The 27,053-nt window shown below is 34.8% G+C and overlaps 1 protein-coding gene across 9 annotated transcripts in view; it reads right to left on the bottom strand.

Moving 5' to 3' along the window:
* The window catches only part of LOC140434400 (pseudouridylate synthase RPUSD2-like), a 927,331-nt gene that overhangs the window by 125,492 nt on the left and 774,786 nt on the right, over positions 1-27,053 (bottom strand). For all 9 annotated transcript variants that reach the window (XM_072522617.1, XM_072522616.1, XM_072522618.1 and 6 more), the window contains 2 exons: positions 26,132-26,219; positions 18,245-18,467 (listed from right to left, as the gene is read on the bottom strand). In XM_072522617.1, coding sequence (XP_072378718.1) covers positions 18,245-18,467; positions 26,132-26,219 — 311 coding nt within the window. The remainder of the gene's footprint in view (positions 1-18,244; positions 18,468-26,131; positions 26,220-27,053) is intronic.

Below are 27,053 nucleotides of genomic sequence, written 5' to 3'. Positions count from 1 at the left end.
TCTTAACAGATGTGCACAACATTTCAGCGAACAACTAAATAAACTATATTTAAGGAGGTGACAACATAGAAAATCAACAAAAACTACAACAATAACTACACAGTGAACACCCAACAAGAAAAGAAGTATCAAATACCATTCTAAAACTCAAAGACAAAGCCCCAAAAAACATTTTACAAAAGATATTGTTGGTCAATATCCATACGGATTTACTGCTCGAAAGTCAACTACACATCAAATTTCAGCACATAGGCAGATTCTAGAAAAGTTACTAGAATATAACATAGATACACACCATCTCTTCGTCGACTTCCAAGCAGCCTATGACAGTGTGAAAACAACTGCATTATATAATGCAATGATAGACTTTGGGATCCCATCCAAGTTAGTTAAGTTGACCCAACTAACAATGCAAAACGTAAGCTCATGCGTTAGAATTGAAGAAGAAAACTCTCCTCTTTAATAGTGCTTTGGAAAAGACAACCAGACAATTAAATTAGAATGAATGGAACTATTTTTAATAGATCGACGCAAATTCTGGTATTCGTATATAGTTATAGTGGGCAGAAGTATGAGAGACATGGTGCAGCGTTTTACAAGGCTTGTGAACGCGGCAAGTGAATTAGGACTTGTGGTAAACGAGGAAAAAACCAAATATATGTTGGTTTCTAAATACCCCCGAAATATCCAACAGAAAATTCAAATTAACAGCCATACCTTTGAGCAAGTCAAAGAATTCACATATGTATCTTGGATCCCTAGTAAACGCAAAAAACACGACAAGCCACGAAATAAAAAGACGCATAGCAATAGCAAAACAAAACTGTTCACGGTCTCCAGAAACATTTCAAAAATAAAAATATAAAACGTGCAGTAAAGCTCAATATATACAAGACCTTAATAAGACCGGTTTTGATATATGAGGCTGAAACGTGGACCTTATCTCAAAATGATGAAATACTTCTTGGTATTTTTGAGAGAAAAATTTCTTAGAAATATTTTTGAGGCCGTACATAAAAATGAGCTATGCCGTCGAAGATACAACTTTGAACTATATCAGTTATACACTGATCCAGATATTGTGAAATTCGTTAAACTGCAGAGGCTTAGATGGGCTGGACACATTGCTAGGATGATCACGAATACACGAAGAGATTAACATTTTCAAAACCAGAGGGCACAAAAAGTAGAGGACGGCCACGAAGGAGATGGATTGATGATGTGGAAGAAGGCCTATAGATTCTAAGGGTCAGAAGATGGAGGGAAGTTGCCAGGAATCGACAGGAGTTGCAACTTCTTTGTGAGCAGGCCAAGATCCACAGCGGATTGTCGAGCCACTTGATGATTTGTAAATATTCCACATAAACATTTTGTGATACATGCGATTAATTTAGTTTAAAAAGGAAAAAAATAATTAATTAAAATGACAGTAAAGTATTAAACATGTAAATACATTGCTTACGACGAACTGAATGTACAGATACGGATTTGTTAGAATAGTTGAGTATATTATGTTGCTCATAAATTGAAACATATATAAATTGTGAATTTTTCGGCATTTTCCGCTTTTCAGAGATGTGAAAATTATCCAGTTGTTAATATTTCCTCCAGTTACCCCGGTTTAAACAAATAATGAAAGTTGTACGTTTTCTAGAACTGGAGATATTGCAAATTTTTCAGCGCGCTCCAATTTGAAGTTCCAATCTCAAAATCGGATGGGCTCCGACTTCTTTTTCACACCACTCACCCTTGGCGCGGGAGAACGTTCACTTTAAAGAGCTATTATTTATTTCAGATTACCTAAACTTGGCTCTTATTAGTCGTAGAAGATTTTTTCTGTTAAATGTGTGTTTTTAAACTAGTTTTTCAAGAAATCCGTGCCATAAAAAGTTACAAAGTTTATTGTATGTAATTATTAGCAAAAAATATCACTTTTTAGTGGGTTATTTAAAAATTTTGTGGCAAAAAATAATTTATTTTCTTTTACTTCTCTGTATAATTTTAATATTCATCCATTGCCATTTGTTAAATAACTGTAGAAGCATACTGTAGGCAGCAATAAGCGTTAAACTTTTGATATCTATTATAAACATTTAACAATAACTCCTTAATTAACAATTAACAAACCCATCTTTTTGAAATTTTGCACACTTATACAGGATATCCAAAAACTCTACTGACAAACGAAGACCGAAGATTCTTCAGATAATGGACTGTCGGAGTGATGACGTAGATTTTATTGACATCTGTCAGTTTCACTTTCCAAACAAATCTTGTTTAGTATGGATAATTTGTGTTTTTCGTTATTTTTTCATTTTTTTACAGAATCTTTCCGCTTTTTGCAATATCTAAGTATTCTAATAGGTACTACAACAATTTTACAAGGTTGCGTAAATAATAAAGCATTTTGTTTTATAAAAATAGCAATAAAATGCATGTACCAATAAAGTAAGGTTAGAATTTCTTTAATTTAAACGTTTAAACTATATTTCATAGAAATAGAACACTGAATTATGATGGTATTATCGTAAAAAAACACTATACTTAAAAGAAAAAGCAGCAGAGGAAGCAAAATGTTAACTTTATAGAAATTAAAAAGTCTTGAGATTGGGCACTTCAACTTTTGTTTGAAAAGTAACAATAACAATACGACAGCTGTGACGTCATACTCCGGCTGTCCATTTTAAAACAATTCAATCAAATTCCTAGTCCGAAAATGCTTCCCAAGGGAGCTAGAGCTCTTTGAACATAGCACCATGTAATTAGTTTTTTAAATACCTCCAGAACGTTTCTAGTTAGAAAAACAAAAACTGGTACGATTATTTATCATCCAGAGTTGAATCGACTTCATCAATTGCCAATTTCGAGTACTGGTCATAGGCGTCCGTTTTGGGTAGGTCAATGGTTATTTTAACTCATAACTTTTTTGCCTTTAATTTTTAAGCATTTATTAAACTAGATTATTAAATTCACTTTTTTCCATTTTTTACGGAAGCTTCCTCGCATTGTATTGATTTTTCTCACTACGCTTTCTTTTGATGCATCGGGATCGACTTCCCTAATTTTTTTAACTAGTTTTTCGTAGGCTTAATTTTTTTTTCTGACGATCGCTGTATGCCCTATTTTTAATTTGCCATAAACAGGGATAACTTCTGTAAAGCTCTACGAATTCCGTAATAAAATCTCTTGACATGGCCCTTAGATCACTCATGGTTTTTATTACATTGTCTGTTTTCTCATAAAATTATAAAATGCTAAATAATACGCAACATCCAACGAGCAGTCGTACACACTGATTAGAAATAAAACATGCAGATATTTGTTGCCCATACACTGTCGTTCTTCCCCTGGTAAAAATAAGACCGTACCATGCTCATTTAAACCTACGCGCTTCCTCCTTAGTAAGTGGGCATCTTTAGCCAGAGTTGTGCACTAATTTGTATCAGAACGGAATAAACAAATGCTTTTATGTATCTCCAAACACAAAAATCATAAGGATTAAAATCCGGCGACCTTGCTGGCCAAGCAACTGGATTGCTTCTTCCAATACGATAAATAATCGCACCAGTTTTTGTTGTTCTAAATAGACGTGTTCTGGAGGTATTTAAAAAACTAATTACAAGGCGCCATCTTCAAAGAGCTCTAGCTCCCTTAGCAAGCATTTTTGGACTAGATGAATTTTGTTAAATTCTCTTAAAATTACCTGAGGAATCTCCGGTCTTCATTTGTCAGGAGAGGTTCTGGACAACCTGTATAGACAGATTATTATGTGTCTAAGTGTCAGGTTATTAGCTTATTCTCAAGATATTATATGCTAGTTACAATAATTATTGCAAACATTAAAATTTATTAAATAATGCAAAAAATTGTTTTTTTCCAATTCTCTCGGCAAGTGATTGATGTTAATGAATGAATGAATGAATTAATGAATTATTAATAAACAACTACAGGTTAATATACCTCTTTGTTTTATAATAAATTTTTGATGGATTTGCTCCTAAAATAAACAAAAAATGCACATGCTATGTTTGACATTTGTTTATAAAAAATATGGTCGATCTGATGGTACCTTGCTACATATGTTTCATTAAGTATGTCCCCCTTACGACTTAAATCGATTACATACTTGTAATATTTTTTTTTCACCTATATTGTTTTCTAGACCGGGGTAGAATGTTAATATATAACCGGTACAGTTATTTTGATAAATACAACATTACGGCGATATCAAACACAATGCTAAACCTACTAACACTGAAGTACAAATTCTAAAAGAATGTTAAATAGTAGGATTTTTTGGGTTACATATATGATTTGGTACAAAAAAATTAATCTTTTTTGTTAATTGCTTTCGTAACAGATGTCATGGAGAATAATAAAATTTAAACATTACCTGTCACAAAATGCTATTTTAAAATTAGAACAAATGAATAGTAGAAATATTTTCTAATAATATATTTTCTGTCTGTAACCTAAATTTTTGTGTAGAAAGGCAGATATCGACAATATTTAGCACTGTATTTTCATAGACTTATCAATACATCTTGACTTTCCAAATACAACTTTTCTACCAGAAGTAATGAAGTTGAAGGCATTTTTGGTCATTTTTTAAATAGAAATGTCCGTGTTTTTTATATTTTCAACTTCAGATTTTAACAAGAGTATGACACTAAGTTTAACATTTGTAATCATTAATGGAATGGTCCATTAATATTAAAGATTATTATAAAACCATTTTTCCCAAAAACATGTTAAATGTTAAAATTCACATGAAAGTGCTATCAAATATTTGTATGTTAGACAAACCGTCGTGCAACTTAAGGGTTGTCACTCCCGAAGGTACTTTTTAAAAAGGCCCTTTTAAAGGTACAACTGACAGAGTAACAGCACTTTATTTAATATAATTACAACTGACTTTAAAATGAAAATTTACAGTATTTATATGAAATTAATTGATGACAACTTGTCTGCAATATGTGTCGAAACTGCTGATCGGCTGGACTATTGAACTGCAATACTGCTGACAATCGGGGTTAATGTATCGTAATTTCTCCATCCCCTGGGGAAGTTTTGTGAGGGATGAACAAAACTCTGTGAACTGTTTCTGAGGACTCTGGGCTTTGGTCAGGGATGTCTTCTGCTGTGGTTGGATTCTGCTCATCTTTTTCTTTTTTCAGTTTGCGTAGCTTGAGAAAACCAAAAATTAAAAGGATTGCTACCAGTATATATATATATCGGTGGTGTCCATATGTAGCTGTGGTCCATTTGTGTTGGAAGGATGGATTGGAACCTTTCTTCTTCCTGTGATAACTTGTGTAGTTCGTCTAAAGGAATTCTGTCCAATTTTAGGGGTTTGACTATTGGGTGGTTCTTCAGAATACTGGTGGTCTTGACTTTTGGTAATGTTAGTGGTTCTTCTTTAATTGTTGTTTTGCAATTTATGTAAACTTCATTATTGGTTCGTAGTTCACATCCTGGCGGTAACTCAATTAGATAGGTCCCTTCGAGTACTTCTATTTCAGTGGTGGTGCAATGGGTAGATACTTTCGTAGCCTTTGGAAAAACGGCAATGTAGTGTGCATCGGATACTTTTTGAATGATCGTTGTAGTGACAGTGACGGGAACACTTTGGCATTGGGCAGCATCATTGATTAACTGGAGAATTTGGATGATGCAGTCATTAGTCTGGTCATTCTCTTGTGGAAATTTCTCAGGACAGATGAATGATTTGGATTCGCTTCTTTTGCATGGTACGTCCATATATTGAAAAAGGTCTGAGTTGTGGACTAGGTATGGACCAGGTGGAATGATTATTGTGTGATTATTAGTTGGAAGGGAGTATAAATGGAAGTATGTGAACGACTTGGAATGAAGAATAGGAAAATGTAAAATAAAAACAAGGGTGTGATTCGTGTAGTAACCATCAATGTCTATGATTTCATAGTATTTGGTTAAGTCTTCTTCCTGAATATAGGGAATCTGTGATGCAGGGTGGTGTTCAAGCATCTTTTGCACGGTCCATTTTATTTCTTCAGGTTTAATGAGACCGTTGTGTAAAGTTTTGATTCTTGCAAATGTAATTGCTGTTTGTAGATCATCCAGTATTTGTATAATTGTTTGTAAATTTAGATTTATCTGGTCAAGGATATTTCGAACTTGCATATAATCATTAAAATCGAAAACGAATTGGTTCATCTCTAAGCTAATTTTGCTTGTCTCTTCAGCTATGATTTCTTGGTTGTGTGTAAGTAATGAAATTGTTTGGTTAAAATTTGTCATTATTCTTTTATTGAGACTGAGTTGGCTATTGATGTTAGTAATAATGTTCTGTTGGTTATTTTCAAGTGATTTAATGGCAGCGTTGTATCTTTCAGCATCTTCTTGATCTAGATTACCAGAAATAGATTTTATTACACTTCCCAATCCGTTTATAAGTCCTCTTTTGCTTCTGGATTTTGGATATATTGTGTCTAGTTTCTCTTTTGCTGTTTGGAGGAGGTACTGTACAGTTTTATCAAAGTTTTGTAGGCTGTCAAAATATGGTTGACTAAGTCCATTTTCTATTGCTCTGTTGGTGGTGATATACTGAGATTCTATGGATTCAATCTCTTCTGCGATGGGTTCTAGATGGAAATAGTGGATGAAGTCATGAGTGCTGGTCTGTATCCTCGCTTGTCCAAGTTTAACTGGGAGGATTCCTGGATTGTCCTTCAGGTTTTGAATTTGAACTTGTTGGGCTGCTACTAAGGTACATCTGTAAAGCAGTTTTAGCATTAGTCTTTGGCTGGTGTTTGATGTTCTTTTTGTGTATTGACGTATCTTGAGTGTCTATTGTTACGGGATTATTATTTTTCACAATGCGGGAAGAAAATCTCGGAAGAAGTTTATTTCTTTTTACTGTTTTTCTAGTGTAAACTTTTGTGCTGGGTTTATAAGTTATTGGTGTTTGTCTTTTTTGATTTATTTTTTCAATATTTTTCTGTTTGGTTTCTTGTAGCTTTTTGTTTATTTCACTGTAGATTTCTTTTGTCTTTAATCTGTGGCTCTGTGTATAGTTATTTATTAGAGTTCTGTTAATATCGATGTCAAATGGATCCTGGGGATCGATATGGCCATTTAGAATTTCGATCGGCTTTTGTTTAGTTGATGAATGAATGGAATTGTTGTATCCTAAAATAGCATACAACATATGTTCTTTAATACCCAGAGTCTTCCTTTTTTCTCTAAGTATTCTTAGGTGTTCCAAAATTGTAGAGTGAAAACGTTCTATCATTCCGTTCGATTGTGGATTATCTGGTGTTGTGTAGTGAATCGAAATTTTGTGTGTATCGACAAATTCCTGAACAAGCCCGTTTTTGAATTCGGTTCCACTATCTGCGATTATCATGTGTGGGAGTCCATGGTGGGTTATAAATAGCATGAAGGCATTAAGGACATTTATTGCGTTGGATCCTTCTATGGGATATGCTTGGCCATATTTCGAGAATGCATCAATTATTGTAAGGAATTTTTGTCCGTTAGCTTGGAATGTGTCCATATGAATGATTTCTAACGGTTTTGTTGGAGTTGGTGTTACCATAAATTTCGGCTTAATTGGATTTCTGTCATACTTGTTAGCTTGGCACGTATCACAAAGGTTGATAACTTCTTCGATGTCTTTCTTTAGCGTAGGCCAGTAGTAGCGTTTTCTTATTTGAGCTTCGGTTTCGTTAATTCCTCTGTGGTTAGTCTTCCCTTGATGGTAGTTCTCTATAATTTCTTTCTGTCTCTCTGTGCTGTTTATATCTTCTAGGAGGCTGTTGCATTTGACAAGATCGAATGCGGAATTTTTAAAAGTTTCTCGTAGAATATTGCATAGGGATTTGTAGAGTTCATCATTTTCGAACAGAATGGCGTACTTCTTTTTCGGATCTATATAGTTCTTGAAAAACTGGAAAATGTCGTTGTGAAGATCATTTTTTCCCAATTGGACATACATTCTCTTCTTTGTTACAAAACACTGCTCTATGATTGGTTTCGCCGGGCTATAGTTTACTATCTTGAGAATTATTTGATTATTGTAACAATTTAGTGGTTTCTCGCTAATTGGAATTCCCATTATTGGATTTTCTGCCGTGGAATGTTTGGTTACATCTGTATCGTTATCTTCTTGTAAGTATTGGGAGTTTGATGGCTGAGCTTTAGATTTTTGCTGTTTGCTGTCTTCATGTAGGATTTCGTCTATTATCTTTATTTCTTCGGGAGTTAACGTTGCAGTTTGATTTTTTTGGATGATTTTATCTAAGTCACCTAAAGGGGTTGACGGATTCAAAGTTTTTTGAGACTCTTCGGCTGGGTCGGTTAGAAATTCTTCCAGATCGGATAAGGAACTGGGGTGATTAATCATGGAGATATCATCGTCATCTTTTGAGAGGAGTTTCATTATTTCTTCCATATTCTCGTCTACACTGTTTAATTCTTTCGTGTGAATTTCGACACGGGATAAAGCATCTGCATTGGTGTTGGATTTGCCTTTTTTATATATTACTTCGTAATCAAATTCCTCCAGCTTTAATCTCCATCTGACAAGCTTTGAGTTTGGATCTTTAAGTGAAAATAGCCATTGTAGAGGTCGATGGTCAGATAAAATTTTGAACTTTCGTCCGAAAAGGTATGGGCGGAAGTATTTAGTAGCCCACACAATTGCTAACATCTCCTTTTCGATAGTCGAATATTTCAGTTCTGTTTCATTTAAAGTTCTGGATGCATAGGCGATAGGTTTATCATTTCCTATTGGACTTTGTGATAGTATGGCTCCTATAGCGAAGTTGCTTGCATCAGTCGTGAGGTTAAAGGGTTTAGTGAAGTCTGGATATTGCAGAAGTGGTTCATTAATCAATAAGCTTTTACAGGTTTTGATACAGTTTAAGAATTCTTCGGTGTGTTCAATTTTTGCATCCTTTTTAAGACATATGGTAAGTGGTTTTGTAATTTTGGCAAAGTCCTTTATGAATTTTCTATAGTAACCAAGTAATCCTAAAAATCCTCGAATTTCTTTTGTTGTTTTTGGTACAGGATAGTCTATGATGGCTTTAATCTTAGTCGGGTTTGGTTTAATTCCCTCGCAGGTTACGACGTGACCTAGAAAATCGACTTCTTTCTTAAGGAATTCACATTTGTCAACTTGTATCTTAAATCTTGTTTCTCTTAATCTTTCAAAAATTTTCTTAAGATTTACCATATGTTCTTGAAGAGAGGTTGAAAATACAATAATGTCGTCCATGTAGACCAGACATATTTCTCCTATTAGTCCTTTTAGTACGTTCTCCATTACTCTCTGGAATGTTGAGGGTGCATTTTTGAGTCCGAACGGCATTCTCATGTATTCATAGTGGCCATTTTCAACGTTAAATGCAGTCTTCTGGATATCTTCTTCGGCCATTTCAATTTGATGGAATCCGCTGGCTAGATCTAGGGTTGAGAAGTATTGGCAGCGTCCTAGTTTGTCCAGAATGTCTGTTATATTTGGAATTGGATATCGGTCATCGATGGTTTTCTCGTTCACCTTCCGGTAGTCGACAACTATTCTCCATTTAATTTTTCCTGAGGCATCTGGTTTCTTTGGAACGACCCAGATTGGAGATGACCAGGGTGATTGACTCGGTCTGATAATTCCTTGATCAAGCATCGAAGTGATCTGCTTACGTACTTCTTCTTTATGGATGTGTGGATACCGATATGACTTGGTATAAACTGGAACTTCGTCTTTGGTTCGTATATGGTGCTTTATTTGGTTAGTAAATGTTAAAGGATCGTCTGGATGATGAAATATCTCTGCAAACTTCCTGCACAGTCGTCTTAGGTGAGATTCTTCTTCGGTATTAAGATGATCGGTTCTAAGGAGAGGATCGACATCTTTTAGATTACTGTCTTCGGTAGGTATGATATCTGACGTATATATATGATATTCCTCGAGATTTATGGGTTGACTTTTGATGGGATCAGTTAATGCTACTTGGATGTATTCATCGGTGTTATTGACTAGCTCGGTCCAGGCGAGTTGATTACAGGCAATGGTGAGAGTTTCTTTTAGGATGGCACCTTCGACTTCTTGTCTTGGGATGACGATTGTACCTGATGTTTCCTTTACTGGTAAGCGGACTTGGGTAATTGATTGGGGCTCTAGCTGGACTGTATAGAATTGGGCTTTGTTTGTGACGTAGTAATTAATAGGAAGAATAGAATGCTCTGTGGTAAGAGTAGCTTGGGTAAAATCGAGATTTGCTTTTAGAAGTTTAAGATTATCGAGACCGATAAGACCGTCAAATGTCTTGTGAAATTTGAAAAGATAAAATTTTAGGTTAATATCGGAGTTAAATTCGGGAAAAATTGGGATTTCTACACAATAATCCTGTGAATGATTTTGAAAAATTGATGTAACGATAAATGGTTCATATTTAATATTATTCTTGTAGAATTTATTGGCTATATCAGGATTAAGGAAAGATTTAGTGGCTCCTGTATCAATAAGAAGTTTAAGAGGGGGATTTTGAATTTTAATGTAAGGAAGCTCTCTTTTGTCGGCATAGGAATGCAATTCTACTACGTTTCTTCTTTTTCGTCTTGAAACGTTTGAAAATTTACATCTTCCTCATATTCTTGGCTTTCTTGCTCATAATAAGTGTAATCTGGGTATGTGTCATTGTCTATACCTTCATCGTAATTATTTTCCTCTTGTTCGATATTAAAGAGTTCTTCTACGGTGAATCGGGGGCTGGCAGTTTGTTGAAAGCGGAAGTTTCTTTGAGATTGGGGTCTATTAAAGCCGGTTTGGCGTGTAGATACGCTCATAGGTGTTGGCTTATATGATTGAGATGGAACTGGTTTATGAAAATTGGGTTGATTAGCCCTAGAATTTTGTGCATATGGAGTGAGTTGATGATTTTGTTGGAATCTAGGGGGTTGAAATGTCCCTCTTGGATTATTATTGAATGATTGTTGTTGCACAGGAATTTGATTTGGTCTAAAGAATGGCTGTGGCCATTGGGGCTTAGGCACCTCAGGCTGCCATCGTGTAGGAGCAGGTGTATGAGTTAAATTGGATCTCTGTGTTTGTGAAGTCGCAGATGGTTTATTAGAAGATGGCAAGGAATAATTATGAGTTTTTTGGAGATATCTAATGTTATTTTCTTCCTGAATATATTGGATAGCAAGAGCGAGATTGGGTGGTCTCATGGATCGAATCGTTGATCCTAGGGGTTCTCTTAGGCCTGCCAAAAATGTGGTTAGAGCTTGTTGTTGGAAAAATTCTTTTTTACTTCTTTTAACTTCCTCGTTTTCCGTGTGTAATTCAATATGATTTGAAATGGTATTTAAAAGACTCATAACCTTTTCATGAAATTGATGGGGGTTTTCGTTTGGAGCTTGCCGAAGGTTAACTAAATCTCTAGTTAATGAGTTTTCTTTCGTTGGTCTGCAAAATTTTGGACAAGAATTGATTTTATTGACGGCCAGTCTTTACAGCCGTATACAGAAATAATTTCTCTGGCTCTTCCTTTAATTTTGTTCATAATTCCCCAGGTAAGCATATGATTTTGAAAATTTTCGGGATTTGTATGATCCCAGAAATGGTTTAGAAGCATGGAAATAACATCAATAAAATTGTGGAGTTCATTTGGATTGCCGTCGTACTCTGGTACGATAGAAAGGTCTTTATTAACATTAAAAATGGGTGCCATATTAGAATTATTTGAAATGGATGCTGGTGTAATAATTATAGAAGGTATTTCAAACAAATTTGTGGTTTTAAAAATATGATTATTATCAACTAAATGTAAATCTGGTTTAATATTTTCACTAGATTCTATATTAGATTCAAAAATTGTTGAAAGAGAATCGCTTATTCTAAAGGATGATACTTGTGAATTGATATTAGAATTAGAAATAAGATGAAATTTGCTTACAGTAATAGGATGATGCTTGGATGCATTCCTTTTAGGTACAAGTTTCTTTTCTTCTTTAAGTTTCTTTTCAGCTTTCTTCATAAATATGTTTCTGTGCCAATTTGCCTGGAATCCGTGGGTTAAATAGCTGCAGTTTTCCCTGGATTTGGGTTCGGTAGCGGGTAAACGTTTGAGAACGACGAGGATCTTCTGGAGACTCTCCCACTAATCTACTGAATGCGCCACTTAAGGGTTGTCACTCCCGAAGGTACTTTTTAAAAAGGCCCTTTTAAAGGTACAACTGACAGAGTAACAGCACTTTATTTAATATAATTACAACTGACTTTAAAATGAAAATTTACAGTATTTATATGAAATTAATTGATGACAACTTGTCTGCAATATGTGTCGAAACTGCTGATCGGCTGGACTATTGAACTGCAATACTGCTGACAATCGGGGTTAATGTATCGTAATTTGCAGCTCAAGAAAATCAATTATGCCCAGTGCTTTTCACTCAAAAAGTTAAGTATTGTGATAGAGAAATGTATGAATACTGAAGAATACGAAGCTTGCCTTTCATATAGTGACATTTCTCGAAAGAAGATTTTAGTATAGAGATAATAGCTAGATTTAATAGAGTATTGAAAAATTAAATATGAAAAATACCTTTTACGAGAATTGTGCGATAATGACGCTATCTTCAAATAAAATAAAATTGCTGTTCGACGGTGTTTTTTTCTACATCGCTAGGATTACATCGACATGCTTCTCAAGCTATTTTTTTGTGGCGTTATATATTTTAAAGACTAGATTTTCTGGCAATACGTTGACGTAATTCATAGTCGTGAACTACAGTTACTAGGTAACAAAGGATTACATATCATCCATTCTATCTGTGTCAATGTCTGTTGACTGGTGTATCTGTTTAACATGATGTTTGGAATTCGGGAAAATTGCCATGTGATTCGTGTACCTCAATGTATATCCCGCTACACAAAAAAGAAACTATAGTCCGACAATTTTTAATTAAAGGTGACTAATTTATAAATTGAACAAAGTGCTAACGGCAACCATGTAAAATCTGCAAAAAAAGTGAATCAGCATTTTTACAATCTGTCTTATTTTAACAAAGCTATTAACTCTTTAGTAGTTAGTGCCATCCTCCTTTCATATTTCGAGAATTTACTGAAAAATGCACTACTATATACACGCAATCACATGATAATAGTTTAGCTTGCTTTATTTTAATTTATATGGAATATAAAACAAATAAACACAAAGAAACTTTCAAATCAAGTTTAAAAAAAAAACAAATATACCGTTTACAGCACACAGTAATTCTATAAATGGGAATGACGTGTAATAACGAGATCGTATATTAAAATTACAGATTGTTCAGTATAATGAAAAAATAAGTATTTTGCAAAGGTTTCTGTTTTTGAAATACTTTATTAGATTCTCTATAACAACAATAAACTTTTACTGTGTTTAAATAAATAATTAAAATATTATTTTGGTACGCCCCTGCAATGTTGATAAGTGGAATATGATTTCGTCGAAAATTGTTTTAGTATACTACCAAATGTGAAAACTACCACACACTGTCACTAATAACACATGCTATTAAAATATTGTTGCATATCATCAAAAACAGATTAAAAGCCTATCTACATTACCTCAAAACCAGTTCTCAAACCAATTCAAGACCGAGAGAGGTGTTAGACAAGGATGCGTATTGTCACCTGACTTATTTAACATTTATGGTGAACATGTGATGAGGATGGCTTTAGATTTATGCCGGTTTGTTGTATTCTAATGATTTCTCTTGCACTTGACTCATTATAAATATAGCGTCGGTGTATGATCTTTCCGACCTAAAACCTTGTTTTTCTTCTGCTAGTGTTATAATTTCATGCAGTTTATTTTTTATCACTTTGGTTGTTAATTTTAGTGTTGTGTTTAACAAATTAATTTCTCTGTAATTTTCCGAATACCGACTTGTCTCCCTTTTTGAAGAGAGGTATTGGATGCTTGATCTCCATTCTTGAGGAATCCTGTTTTGTTCTATCATTTTTTGGATTAATTTTAATAGTTGTTTGGTCAGATCTGGTCCCCCGTACGTAGGAGTTCATTCGGTATTCCGTCCCCTCCTCGTGATTTCCTATTTTTTAATTTTCTTAATGCTTCCTTTACCTCTTTCTCCTCAATATTTTTTCTTCGTTTGTCGTCACTTCTGGTATTAATGGTTCATTATCATCACCTTAAGCAAATAGGGATCGAAAGTAGCCTGCCCATGTTTCCTTCTGAATGTGTTTCGTTTTTATTAGTTTGTTCATCTCTTTTCTTTGTCCTCTGATCTGACTCCATATTTCTTTTTGAGTTCCTAGAAGTCGTGTTCCATCTGTTTTGAGAAGCTCTGCCAGTTCTCACACCTGAGAGACTAAACTAGACGAAGCCTAACAATTGGCTCACAAAGAAAATTGTTAGTTTTATTGTTATATATTGGCTCCCAACTTTCAGAGATATTGCTACCCATTGGCACCCACCGTTTCTGATGGGTCGTTTGATGGTTACAATGTACGGTCACCTCTCTTAGGGAGGGTTTTGCCAGTTCATCGCCAACGTGAAGAGGACTTTTTAAGGCATGCAAAGAAGAGGAACCACAGATATAATTAGAAATATTTTATTTTTGACTTTTCTTTTTCAAAAGATTTTCGAAGAAAACACATGATTTCCGAGCTGTAAGTCAAAGTAAAATAAAATATTACTAATAGTGTATTTCCAAAAAAATATAGTAGTTAAAATGATTAAATGACTTAAATCGATTAAAGTCAGTAGTTGAAATAGTTATTGATACATTACACAAATACATGAAATCGTCAAGGTCATTTGCGCAGTAGATCGAAGAAAGCAGATCAGCTCGATGGTGTCCTTCTGAGATTTAATATTGATAATTGATTTGGTAACGAAGCCTAAGGGAGCATTTTTGTCATTTTTTAAATTGTCGCAGTTCACAGTTATTTATGTAGGATAGACCAACAATTATCAACTCGGATTAGATGTAAAATTTATTACCGCCACGCCATTAACGTCAAAAGATCAGGTAACAGGATGCACCCTGATCTTCGTTTCGGTTTAAATACACCCCTTTCTGTTTTAAAACGATTTGAATACTTCTTATTTAACCTTACGTTGGATGGACTTATTAGAATCATATAGACTTTTATATATAAAGATAATCCAAAGTTTTTGCCAATTAACGCAGTGAGATGCCTTTTAAAAAATACTATAGATTCTAGACGTTTCGATAAGATGTCACGGTTTCAGTATTTCTTCTCGAGTACCTTTTCCTTTTACAAAACTATTATGTTCCTCTGATATGGTGATGTACGTAAGCTTTTAATCTATTTAGAAGTACACTAGTCATTTGGTCATTTTCCCGTATGCTATAGCGGAACAGATAGAATAGACGATCGGTATTCCTTGGTCATCTAGCAATTTCAGTAGTTCTCCTTGTATAGCATTAATACCAGACAATTTGTTTTTTTTTTTTCAGCTACTTAATAGCATCTTTTGCTTCCAAAATTAGTACTATGAACTCTTTGGGATAGTTAGTTGGTAAGATATTTTCAAATGGTTACTCGTTGGTTTTGTACAGACTTTGTGGTTTATGGATTTCCTTGTTCATCTACCACGACCCACTATTAAAGTTTGAAGTCACTGGTAAAGAGTAACTCTTTGAAATAAATCTTTTGGTTTGTTGCGAAAGTCATGCTTTTTAGCTTTCCGCACATTTCCGCGAAGATTCTACAGAATTGTAAATAATATCATTTTTAGGATACATAGTTATCGTAATTCTCGCATTATATAAATATTGCGTATTGGCAAAGTATTTAATATAATGCAAAACCATCGCTACAAGTCTATATCACTCAATAACACTTATTATATTACTCTTTACCGAATCTCTTTATTACAATTCAATGTCTCCTACATATTTCCAAAAATAAAAAATAAATTGCCTAAATATAGTATTCGAAGTTAGTTAAAGTTTACAAAGAATATTTTATTACCACAAATTTTACGTAAAAGTACCTTTTTACTTAATGGTCTTAGATAATCCAAAAATTTATTTGTCTTTATGAAATACACGACAAAAGATAGTTAATCATCCCTTTACTCATATTCCTCCATTTATCAAATGTCATTTTATAACAGGCAAGCCTCGTCCCTATATCACGAAGCATATTGTGCTATATCACCAGAACTTAATGAAAATTAGTTACAGCAAATGTGTGATAGTCTCAATTATTTTATATAAAACATGTGTTAACTAAAAATTGTCGCACTAGGTATGGCTTGGCTTTTCAGGATGCACTAAAAATTTTAAAATCTTTAAGAATACTGAATAATCTTAACAATTTAATTAACAATCCAGAATTTACTTCTCTCAAGCTAATAATTTGACTAAATGTCTTACTAATTAAAAGAGTAATTCCTTCTTCTTCTTCTTCTTTTGGTGCCTATCCTCTGTGGATGTTGGCAATCACGTTCATACATACAACTTTGTTGACAGCTGCTCTAAATAGATGTATGGTAGTCATTCCTGCCCACTGTCTGATGTTCTTCAACCACGATGTCCTTCTGCGCCCTTGAGATCTTTTGCCTTCTATCTTACCTTGTAAAAGTAGTTGAATTAGTTGATACTTCTCATTGCGCATCACATGCCATAGGTGTGTCATCTTTCTGATTTTCACGATACGCATAATTTCCAGATCTTTATTCACACGTTAGATCACGGTGTTGTTTGTAACATGATGGATATAGGAAATTCTGAGCATGCGGCGGTAGCACCACATTTTGAAGGCTTTTAATCGTTTGGATGTTGCCTCGGTCAAGGTCCAGGCTTCGACTCCATATAAAAGGGTAGAAAATACATAGCATCTCAAGACTCGTGTTCTTATATCAATGTTCAGCCGCATATTACATAAAACCTTCCTAAGGCGATTGAAGACAGCTCTCGCCTTTTCTATACGACATCTTATTTCCTGTGAGTGGTCCCATTCCTTATTTAGGCTGCATCCAAGGTATGTAATTTTGATTATTTTCAAGGGTAATTCCTACATATTGATTTTATACTACTGTAACGATTATATCTATTTTTGGACGTAGGTATCGTCTTCTTCTTTTTACTAGACATTATCATAATATGTTAAGGCGTTTTAATTCCTCCCTTGTATTCTCATGGTTGTCACTCTATTATCTGCTAATGCCAAATCTCATCAATGTTTAGTATCATCTGCAAATTTTAATTAAGTTGTTGCAATTGCTGAATACCCTATCTCACTGTTGTCTTTTCCGTAATCATTCATTTCTTTTTCGATGCTTATGTTATATATGGGTATATTATTTTCCTTTCCAGTGATTGTTGTGCACTTGTAAACCAACCATGACCCGCTTTATGATAATTTTTAGTGCGGCTGCGCTGGGTTGGGTGATGTTTAACACTGGGTGACCCAAATTCTAAAGAAGGAGGGCCCTACATGGTGTTGTGCAGTCAGTCGTCCTTTACGCCACACCAGTCATGATACAAGTGAATAGAACGAGTCTGTTATAAGTAGCATGCGCCTAGAGGACTGTATGTGCGGCGGCCATGTAGACTATCACAGGTTGTGTTCCTCTTAATGTGATAGTAGTAGAAAGGAGACAGCTCTAGCTGCATCTCTAGGAGAGAAGAAAGCGCTCGACTACAACCATAAGAAAAAAAAAAGAAAGAGAAAGATCAATGGAAAGATGGCAGAAAGAGTGGAACAACACAGAAAATGCTGCCCAGTGGACTAAGATGCTGATCCCGAGCCTAAGGAGCTGGCTGGACTGTGGTCACAGGCTACTAGATTACTTCCTGACGCGAGTTCTCACAGGACACGGGTGTTTTAGGACCTATCATTGGATCTTCTAGGGATCCGATACAACAGCGTATTTAAGTCTAAGTAGCAGAACAGTATCTAGCTGTATACTACTTACTACGTTACTCTTTTTATTTTCTGGCCAATGTTTGAACCATTGATCCACCAGATCATTCACGGCGAAAGCAATCAAGAAACAGTCATGTACGTATATATTTATTTAGAATAATCTAAGTACCGATCTGTAAGCCAAATCCAACAAGTAGGAATTTCCATAGATTTTAAAACATTTCAGTGCATCCCGACAAAAACATAGAAAATGTGCATAGAGAAAAATTATCCATTTTATTTAAATGATTAGTCAAATCTAGTAAAAAGTATTTAAAAAAAGAGCGGAAGAAAAAAAATAATTACCTATGTACAACATTGGCCAGGAGGTCGTTATGCTTTAATTTATAATCCGTCGGAACTTTTTCGTAATTAACGGTCAGCGTCCCCGCCTGTATACATCGCTCATACTCTTCCGCTGGATGCGCTCTGAACTCTCTGGCGAATATGTCCAGAATTTTTTCGCCCACCCAACGGCCTTTGGTGAACGTTGTGAACGTGAAGTAATAGGGGTATACTTTTCGCAAACCTGAAATAAACAAAAAAATATGAAATTCTTTAAGCTTAAAAGATATTTTCATGATTTTTTATTATGTTTACATCTGTTGCATAAATTATTACAAAAATGACAAATAGGAGAATATGAACCTCAAATGAAATCGGATAATGTATGTAAGTTAAAACTTTTTCGAGAATTATTGTTAAATTTGCCTTAAATATGGTGTAATAAACCAATAGTACTATAATCCAGCCGTTCAAAAAATAGAATTTAAGTCTCAAGTACAATGGAGAATTTGACAAATTTATCTAATTGGTCACCATCAGTATGTCCTTAAATATACGTTGTGATTATATCATATTACTCGTGACTGTCTTATATCGACGTATCCATTAACATTTTTAGTGAATAAACACAATGTTTGCATTACTTTAAAAACGCACTGTATGTTCCTGAATATATCATTTACACAACGTCGATCAATAAATAAATATCAAAAGGAACCCTTAATGTGATACCAGTTCCGTTTACTTGGTAATCGAGTAAGAAAACGCATGTTTATCTTACATTGAACGGCTTCCGTACACTCATTTACATATTAGCAAATCATTATGGAGTCAAATCGTGGGGAAATAATACAACAACGGAATCAATAAGTAGCTTACAGGGGATATTGCACGAAGAAGCTTCGATCTTTATATTTTAAAGACGCTTGGAAGTTTAAATTCACTAGATGTTTATGTGCAAATAATGAATAACGTTTAATCTAACTAATGTTTATTTTCGTTGTTTATTAAGCATACTATTTTATATTTAATATACGTATATTTATTTAAAACTAGCTATTTTATAAAGACGAAAAGCGATTTTTTAATTTTTTTTCTGTAGTATATTGATAATTTTCCTGGAACAAATTTTACAGTTCTTTTTATCATTCTAAGGAATCTGATGCAAATGAAATATAAAGGCGACACACACCATGAAGCTTAAAACAGCTTTCATATCAGGGAATTTCAAGGAATTCTGGTGACTAGTCGAATATGAAAAACTATGTAACGAAAACCCATTTAACGAAGCAACGAGATGTAAAACGGCACTGATGCCAATATTCAATAAAGCAAGGCAAACAAACTGGGTAAATACTTTTGACAGAATAGATATGACACACAGTATTGGGATGGTGTGAAACGTCATCAAGAAGCTCAGCTGCGACTCCACTGAGACCAGACAACACCATAAAATAACACCAGACCAAGTATCTCAACAGAAAACCCGCAGAATATAGACTTGCATATTTCCTGCGAGGCCCCTTCCAAAACGGAGATAATAGCAGCTATCAAATCTCTGAGAAACAACAAGTCACCGGGAATCGATAACATTGCTGCTAAAATACTTAAAGCTGATCCGCATCTAACTGCTGAACTTTTGCTCCCCATAATCCAAGAGGTGTGGGAAACAAACCACATTCCAGCGGGCTGGAAAAAAGGTAACATTATCAAGGTTCCAAAAAAAGGCAACCTCACACTGTGCAAAAATTGGAGAGGAATAACCTTGCTTACTGTCATAAATAAAATTGTCACGACCATCATACTGAAAAGAATAACGAACAAGGTTGAGTTTCGAGCTAATCAAGTAGGCTTTAGACCAGAATCCTCCTGCATAGACCACATAAATACTGTGAGGGTAATAATGGAACAATCGGTTGAATGGAACACACCCCTATACATGGTTTTTGTTGATTTTGATCGTGCCTTTGATAGCTTGTCTCACTCTGCTGTATGGAAAATTTTAGATCTAAGAAACATCCCGCAAAAAATAATTTATATTATAAAGTCACTATATACTGATGCGAAATGCAGCGTGACACAAAATGGGATCAACAGTGACGAATTCGACGTACTTACTGGAGTTGGACAGGGATGCGTGCTTTCTCCGTTTCTTTTTAACATAGCTATAGACTATGTTCTCTCCAAACTAGACTCCGACACAAGAGGGATACAATGGACGTTAACCACACACCTAAGCGATCTAGAATACGCGGACGATATCTGCCTATTAGGTCAAAGGTTCTAAGATCTGGCTTACCAATTGGAAACACTTTCCACTGAAGCCAATAAAATAGGTTTGAAAATCAATATTAGTAAAACCAAGTCCATGAGAATAAATGCAAGGAACAACACGCTATTTACTATCGACAATATGCAAATTAAAAATGTGGAAAACTTTACGTATCTTGGAAGTGTCATAACAGAAAACGGAGGTACAGAAGACGATATTCGTATGAGGATACGAAAAGCCCAACAAGCTTTCAGCACGCTCAACCCTGTTTGGAGATCTGGCGAGTATACTACAAGGACAAAGATCCGAATATTCTGATCAAATGTCATGTCTGTTCTACTCTACGGATGTGAAACCTGGAAAGTGACAAACACCCTCACAGACAAACTGCAGGTCTTTGTTAACAAATGTCTACAAAGAATTGTTCGTATATTCTGGGCTAACACCATCAGAAACGAAGATCTGCTACACCTGACCGAACAAAAGAGGGTACAACATGAAATTAAGTCCAGAAAGTGGAATTGGATCGGTCACACACTCCGAAAAAATAGTTCCATTATCGCAAAGACTGCCCTAGAGTGGAATCTCTCAAAGTATCTCAACAATTCCTACTAAAAGGAAGATCCAGCTCACAACCACAGAAACCAAAAACAATTAGAATACCACCAATTTAAAAGAAATTGTGTCGCGCTGCAAGATAGCGGGCTCGAATGATATCTGTATAGAACAAATAACTTCAGTCCAGTCGCCAAGAACTGGACCTTGGAGTTTCTTAACAATTGTCAGTACAGCTGCAGCTACACATCCTAAACCGCCCAGAAAACATAGTAGACCAGAAACTCACACCACAACAAGGTGGGTTCAAAGACCAGGTAAATCATGCACCAGCCAAATTCTCAACCTCACAGAACACATAAAAGAGTGGAACACAAACGAACAATCAATACCCGAGTATGCAACACACTTCATATATGACTTAATTAAGCCAAAACCAACCAAGTCACTCTCAAACCCTCGAATTCTTTGTGCCGTCCAGACTCACCTGCCAAGATATCAGCTTCTGATAAGGAGAAGCTCAGAGGAGTGTCGCAAATTTAAGTATAGAGAACACTGACTCGTTGGTAGAGTTGGATGTAGCCCAGTACTGAACCAAAAAATTTGAAATTCCAGACAGAAAAAACTAAGTAAACCAGCAAATCTTAGCAAAATCTCGGACTTAACCCTAGGATGCATATCTTGGATTTTGGAATTCTGAATATAATTAGTTAATGCTTAATGTATTCCTTTATTATACAATATACACACAAAATAAGCCGAAAACACGCTGATTAACTTTCACATTACAAACGATCTAAAACGTTTAAAACTGCTTTTTTTCAAGTGCACAAGTATCGAAACAAATTTCACCTAATGCTCTCTTATTGGAGGCATTTTTCGTGACGTGAGATTGTTTGTAATGTGAAAGTTTAAATTCATTGTTTTTTAGGCATATTTCAAACTCCTCATATTTGTTGTCAAAACTCATAATCGAAATTTCGTCATATAGGTTTTGAATATTAGGCTCTAATAATGGAAATTATACAAGACAGACAGACATTCAAAATCGCTGGTCACTTCAAGCGTTGTTTCCGAGAGAACAAAATTATCACAGCTACATTTCTTGTTTGAAATAATTTTTTCCTTGGCGTACAGATTCTTTGTAAATCGATGTTTACCGTTTTTCATCATACGAGGTGGGTTTCAGGGGAAAGCCCGGGGATAGGAGTGACAAGGTGATAGGTGACTTTTTTTGCATCCTTTTAGGACCACAAAATTGATATTCTTAGCAAAATTCCGCTTGTTCGTCTCGTTTTTGGAGATCAAACCTCTGAACGACTGGACTAATAAATTTAAATATTTAACTAATGCGTTTCTTAATATATTTGAAGTATCATACAATAAATAAATATTTTTATATGCACGCATACAACTGAGTTTCGTAACTAATTAATCATCCAAAATTACACTAATTAATCATTATATTAATTACTATTTACATTACGTTCTTCCACTAAAGACAGTTAGTATACAACCCGATTAGGAACATGATTATCTCAAAATTAATCATTTTACTCCACAAACGGAACATAAACTTCTCAACAAATATATTTCACCTTGTAGAACCTCCGGCATGCAATTGATGCATACTTTGTGCAACTTTGGAAAATTTATACTCTCTTGAGTGTGAGTAAATTGCGAAGGAGTTTTCTCAAGGCGCGAAATAATGAATATTGGATTAAGAACTGTGTGCTACATGATTTACATAAAGTCGTTATTTCGACTATTAAATGGGTTAATAGCTCTAGCAAAACTGAACTCATTAGACTTAAATATCTGAGGATTTGGTGTACTAGGTTTTCTCGATAATGCAATAGAATAAGGAAAGCGTGTCTAATTTCCAACCTATTCAACTTTGTGATGGATATCATGAAAGAAACTAAAACAGTAGACAGCAGAGATATAGGCTAGGAAAGTGAAGAACTAAACGTATAAGACTTAGCATTGCAGTTAATGCTTTCAAATAAGGCACACAGGGCATATTTCATATCGGTAAAACCACTGACCTAGGCTAAGAGGTGTCGATAAAATAAGATGTGTATTATCAATTTCGCCTAGTTTTTTTTCTTTTAGTTAATTAATTTAGGGGAGAAAGGAAAGTATAAGATAATTATAGAAGCATTAGCGTAACTAGTTCGGTGTGAAAGCTGTACGGCCGAATAATAAAAAAAAGAATATAAGCGGAGTACCAAGAAATAGAAGAACAGAGCAGCATCCTGTAAAATATTTTTACTCTACAAATGATAGAGAAAAGCAGTGCTAGAGGTCTTACTACCCATCGTATCTTCATAGATATCGAAAAATCCTACGCCACAATACCTTTTAAATGTTTATATAAAGTTTTGACCAAAACTAACCTAAGCAAAACATATCAGAGCTCTACATAGCATCTATGCATATCCACAAAGTGTCGTAAAGAAAAAAATACCTTTTCAGAAATATTTCGAATAACAAAAGGCCTTAAACGGGGACGCGTCCCGTTCCTTACTTTATTTACAATCTATATTCAAGAGGTATTACAGAAATGGGGGCAAAATATCGGGTATGGAAATGAAAGTTGGCGAGAGCTACCTAACGACATTATTTTTCGTTGACGGTCAATTAATAAAAGCAAACTGTGAAGATGTTGACTACATACTAAGGAAAGGATGAATAAGAACAGTCAGGAATAAAAAAGCATGTTAGCAAATCAGAACACTTAGGAGTAGGAAAATAAAACGATCCAGAGTTAAAATTAAAACAAATAAACAATGCGAAGAATATAAATATGTAGACAGACAAAAGAGTGTATATGTTCAGAATTCTCCACATTGGTCCAAGCCAATCCAATCCACTAAAACCAATCCAGATTTATGCTTTGTCCCATTCCAATTTCAAGACAAGTTCTAAGTAACTTTCTACACAGCCAGTACCGCCTCATAATTCTTGAAGGAACTCTAGACTAAGATAGAATTTTAAAAAAGCTAATTCGGTCAAGTTCACCGTTGAACTGGACAGAATTGTTAGATGGATTCCACCTAAGAGTTTTAATTACCATAGATTTACCAAAGCCATTAAGACAACTACCAAGAGTTTCAAAAGAGTGGTGATCCTGAAATTGCGGATGAACTTCTTAAAAATTGGACGTTAAACGCCGCAAGAAATAGGAAGAAACGACGACAGGTATACACTTAACAAAATCAAATAGGAAAGCATGGAGTCTTCTAAAGAAATTAGGCAGCTCCAACTGGCAGGTGGTAAAGCTGTCCAAAACCACAAAAATGAAAGAACACTATACGGCAATTAAAAAACAACTTATCTCCGCCAAACAATCAGAGCTCACCCTAAATACTCCAAATCCTTTGAAATAGAGAAGGTAAGTGAGGCATAAAGAGTTGTTAACCACAATAAAAACAACCAAAATCGAATACCTCGGTCACATCATGAGGAACAGCAATAGATATGCGTTGCTGCAATTAATGTTACAAGGAAAAGTAGAAGCAAAACAAGGACCAGGAGGGCGAAAGATTTTCTGGCTGAAAAATCTACGTACGTGGTTCAACACAACAACCACAAATCTTTTCAGAGCCGCAGTTTGCAAAATACAGATTGCCATGATGGTCGCCAACATCCGAAACGGATAGGCACGACAAGAAGTGAGGCATTGAACGATACCACATCTGAAAAAGCACCGGGGTTTGATGGAATCCACGCAGAATTCCTAAAATATTGTGGGAGACACGCAAGAATGTGGCTAACTAAATTCTACTTTAATATCCTTACACCGGATATCGGACATCGGATTTCAAAAAAGCAAAAATAATTACAGTGCCTAAATCCAATAAACTCAAAAACGTGTTGGAAAACTACAGCCCGATAGCGCTGTTGAGCTCATGTTTCAAACTACTTAAAAGGCTACTCGTAAAAGACTCAGTTCATTAATTCTAGAGAGCGTACCAATAAAGCGGGCTGGGTTCCGTCCCCATCGAAGATGCACAGATCAAGTGAGTATTACCACAAATATAGAAACTGGCTTTCGGCGACTTTTAATAACTACGGTAGCTTACATTCATCTAACTGCTGCTTACGACACGATATGGACGAACGGACTTACTTTTTAATTTCTCAATACTATACCGTATAACCAAGTTGCTAACCTACTAAACAATATGATGTGCGATATGTCTTTTCAAATAATAACTGGAGGCAATAAGAGCAGAAGAATATCCTCTTCAATCTATATACATCTGACATCCCTCCAACGTTGGCAAATAAATATGCATATACAATAAACATATATAATTTATATATAAAAAGAGGTGTTAGCTAATATTGATTGTTGTTGTTCAATGTACATTTGAAAGAAATAATTTAAAAAGCACTTCAAAATTAAGTAGCTGGAATAAATATCAAAGATCATTCCGATTGCATTATCAGACACGTAGCAAACGTAGACTACAAGGTACAGTAATAGACAAAAATCACTAATTTGGTCTATTATAACGATCAAGGCTGTGTTATTATCGTTTATTAAAATGCCAATATTAACAAGGAAAAACAACTAATATAATTCTTTCATATATGCAAAAAATTAATAGAAACAACCCTAAAGTACACAAGGACCGTAAGAAAAGCCATGGATGCATAAAAAAGAAAAATAGATATTCAATATTTACATATTGTTGTGAGATACAACCCCTGCTTGTGGACCTGTGCGTAGAGAAATTCGAGAAGCCGACTTCACCTATTTAACGGGTATTTTCGTATTTTAGCCGTTTTCGTATTTTAGATTCGGCTGCCGTCTTTCCGCTAGCTATTTGGAGAACATTTGTTCTCATTATATAAGCCATCGAGGCTGCATTTGAAGATTAGTATTGGCGAATTGTTTTTTAAACGATATCAGTGTGAATTGTAAGCCATAATTATTAATGTAATTCGAATTTGTAATATTTGAAATTAGGTGAGTATTTATGGAGTTAAAATGAAGTTAGTTAAGCCATGTTTGCTACACTTAATCTCTGCAACCACAGAAAAACGTAACAATTTTATAAATCACTTACCATTTTCAATATAGTACGATGTTTCATTATACCGATCATCTGTGAAACCAGGACGTTTAGCCTTTAGAGCTTTTGTTTCCAATTTAGCCTGAAACAAAATAGAAAAGTGTTAAAATAAACAAAACGAAAAAGAAACAATACAGTCACAAGAGCCATTGAAAGAAAAAACATAATTCAATTAAATTATATATAATACCGTCAATTAATACCGTCATTATGTTTCATTACTTACTCCGTTTGGAGTACCAGGAACTCAATTCACTACGAATTTTGACCATGATGAACGGCATGTGAAATGCAATTTTAGATTCCCTTGCCGAGTAATTTATCAAGCTGTTTGCTTTGCAAGTTTTAGAAAGCACAGTGGTAAAAATTTAAAATCGGTTTCGCCAGGTAGCAATCGTTTGATTTCTCTTTTTGTTTTTAGATGGCGTAGTTACGTTCGTATACAGTTATTTTGATAACTATTGTCTAGGACGGGAAAGATTTTTGTTTTGGTTCAGAGCAGTGGCTATACCGTTCTGAGGAGACCTAAAGAGGTCGAAATACGTAATAGCGGATTGTCGCTGCCCTGTATCGAAACAAAAATCTAATACCGTCATTATGTTTTATTACTTTACTCCGTTTGGAGTACCAGAAACTGAATTCACTACGAATTTTGACCATGATGAACGGCATGTGGAATGCAATTTTAGATTCCCTTGCCGAGTAATTGTACCACTGTGCCGAGCACAGTGGTAAAAATTTGAATGCGGTTTCGCCAGGTGGAAATCGTTTGATTTCTCTTTTTGTTTTCAATTAAATTAGTTTAATTAATATAATTATTATATTTTAAAATTGAATTATATGATAACATTTGGCAAACTGAGGTGATAGCCACAGCTACCCTTCATGCTTCTTACCAAAGCTTCCCCCTCAAGCT

The sequence above is a fragment of the Diabrotica undecimpunctata genome, chromosome 2, assembly GCF_040954645.1.
Source record: "Diabrotica undecimpunctata isolate CICGRU chromosome 2, icDiaUnde3, whole genome shotgun sequence".
NCBI lineage: Eukaryota > Metazoa > Arthropoda > Insecta > Coleoptera > Chrysomelidae > Diabrotica > Diabrotica undecimpunctata.
Note: the sequence above shows the minus strand (reverse complement) of the source record. Positions and strands in the feature narration are given on the sequence as shown.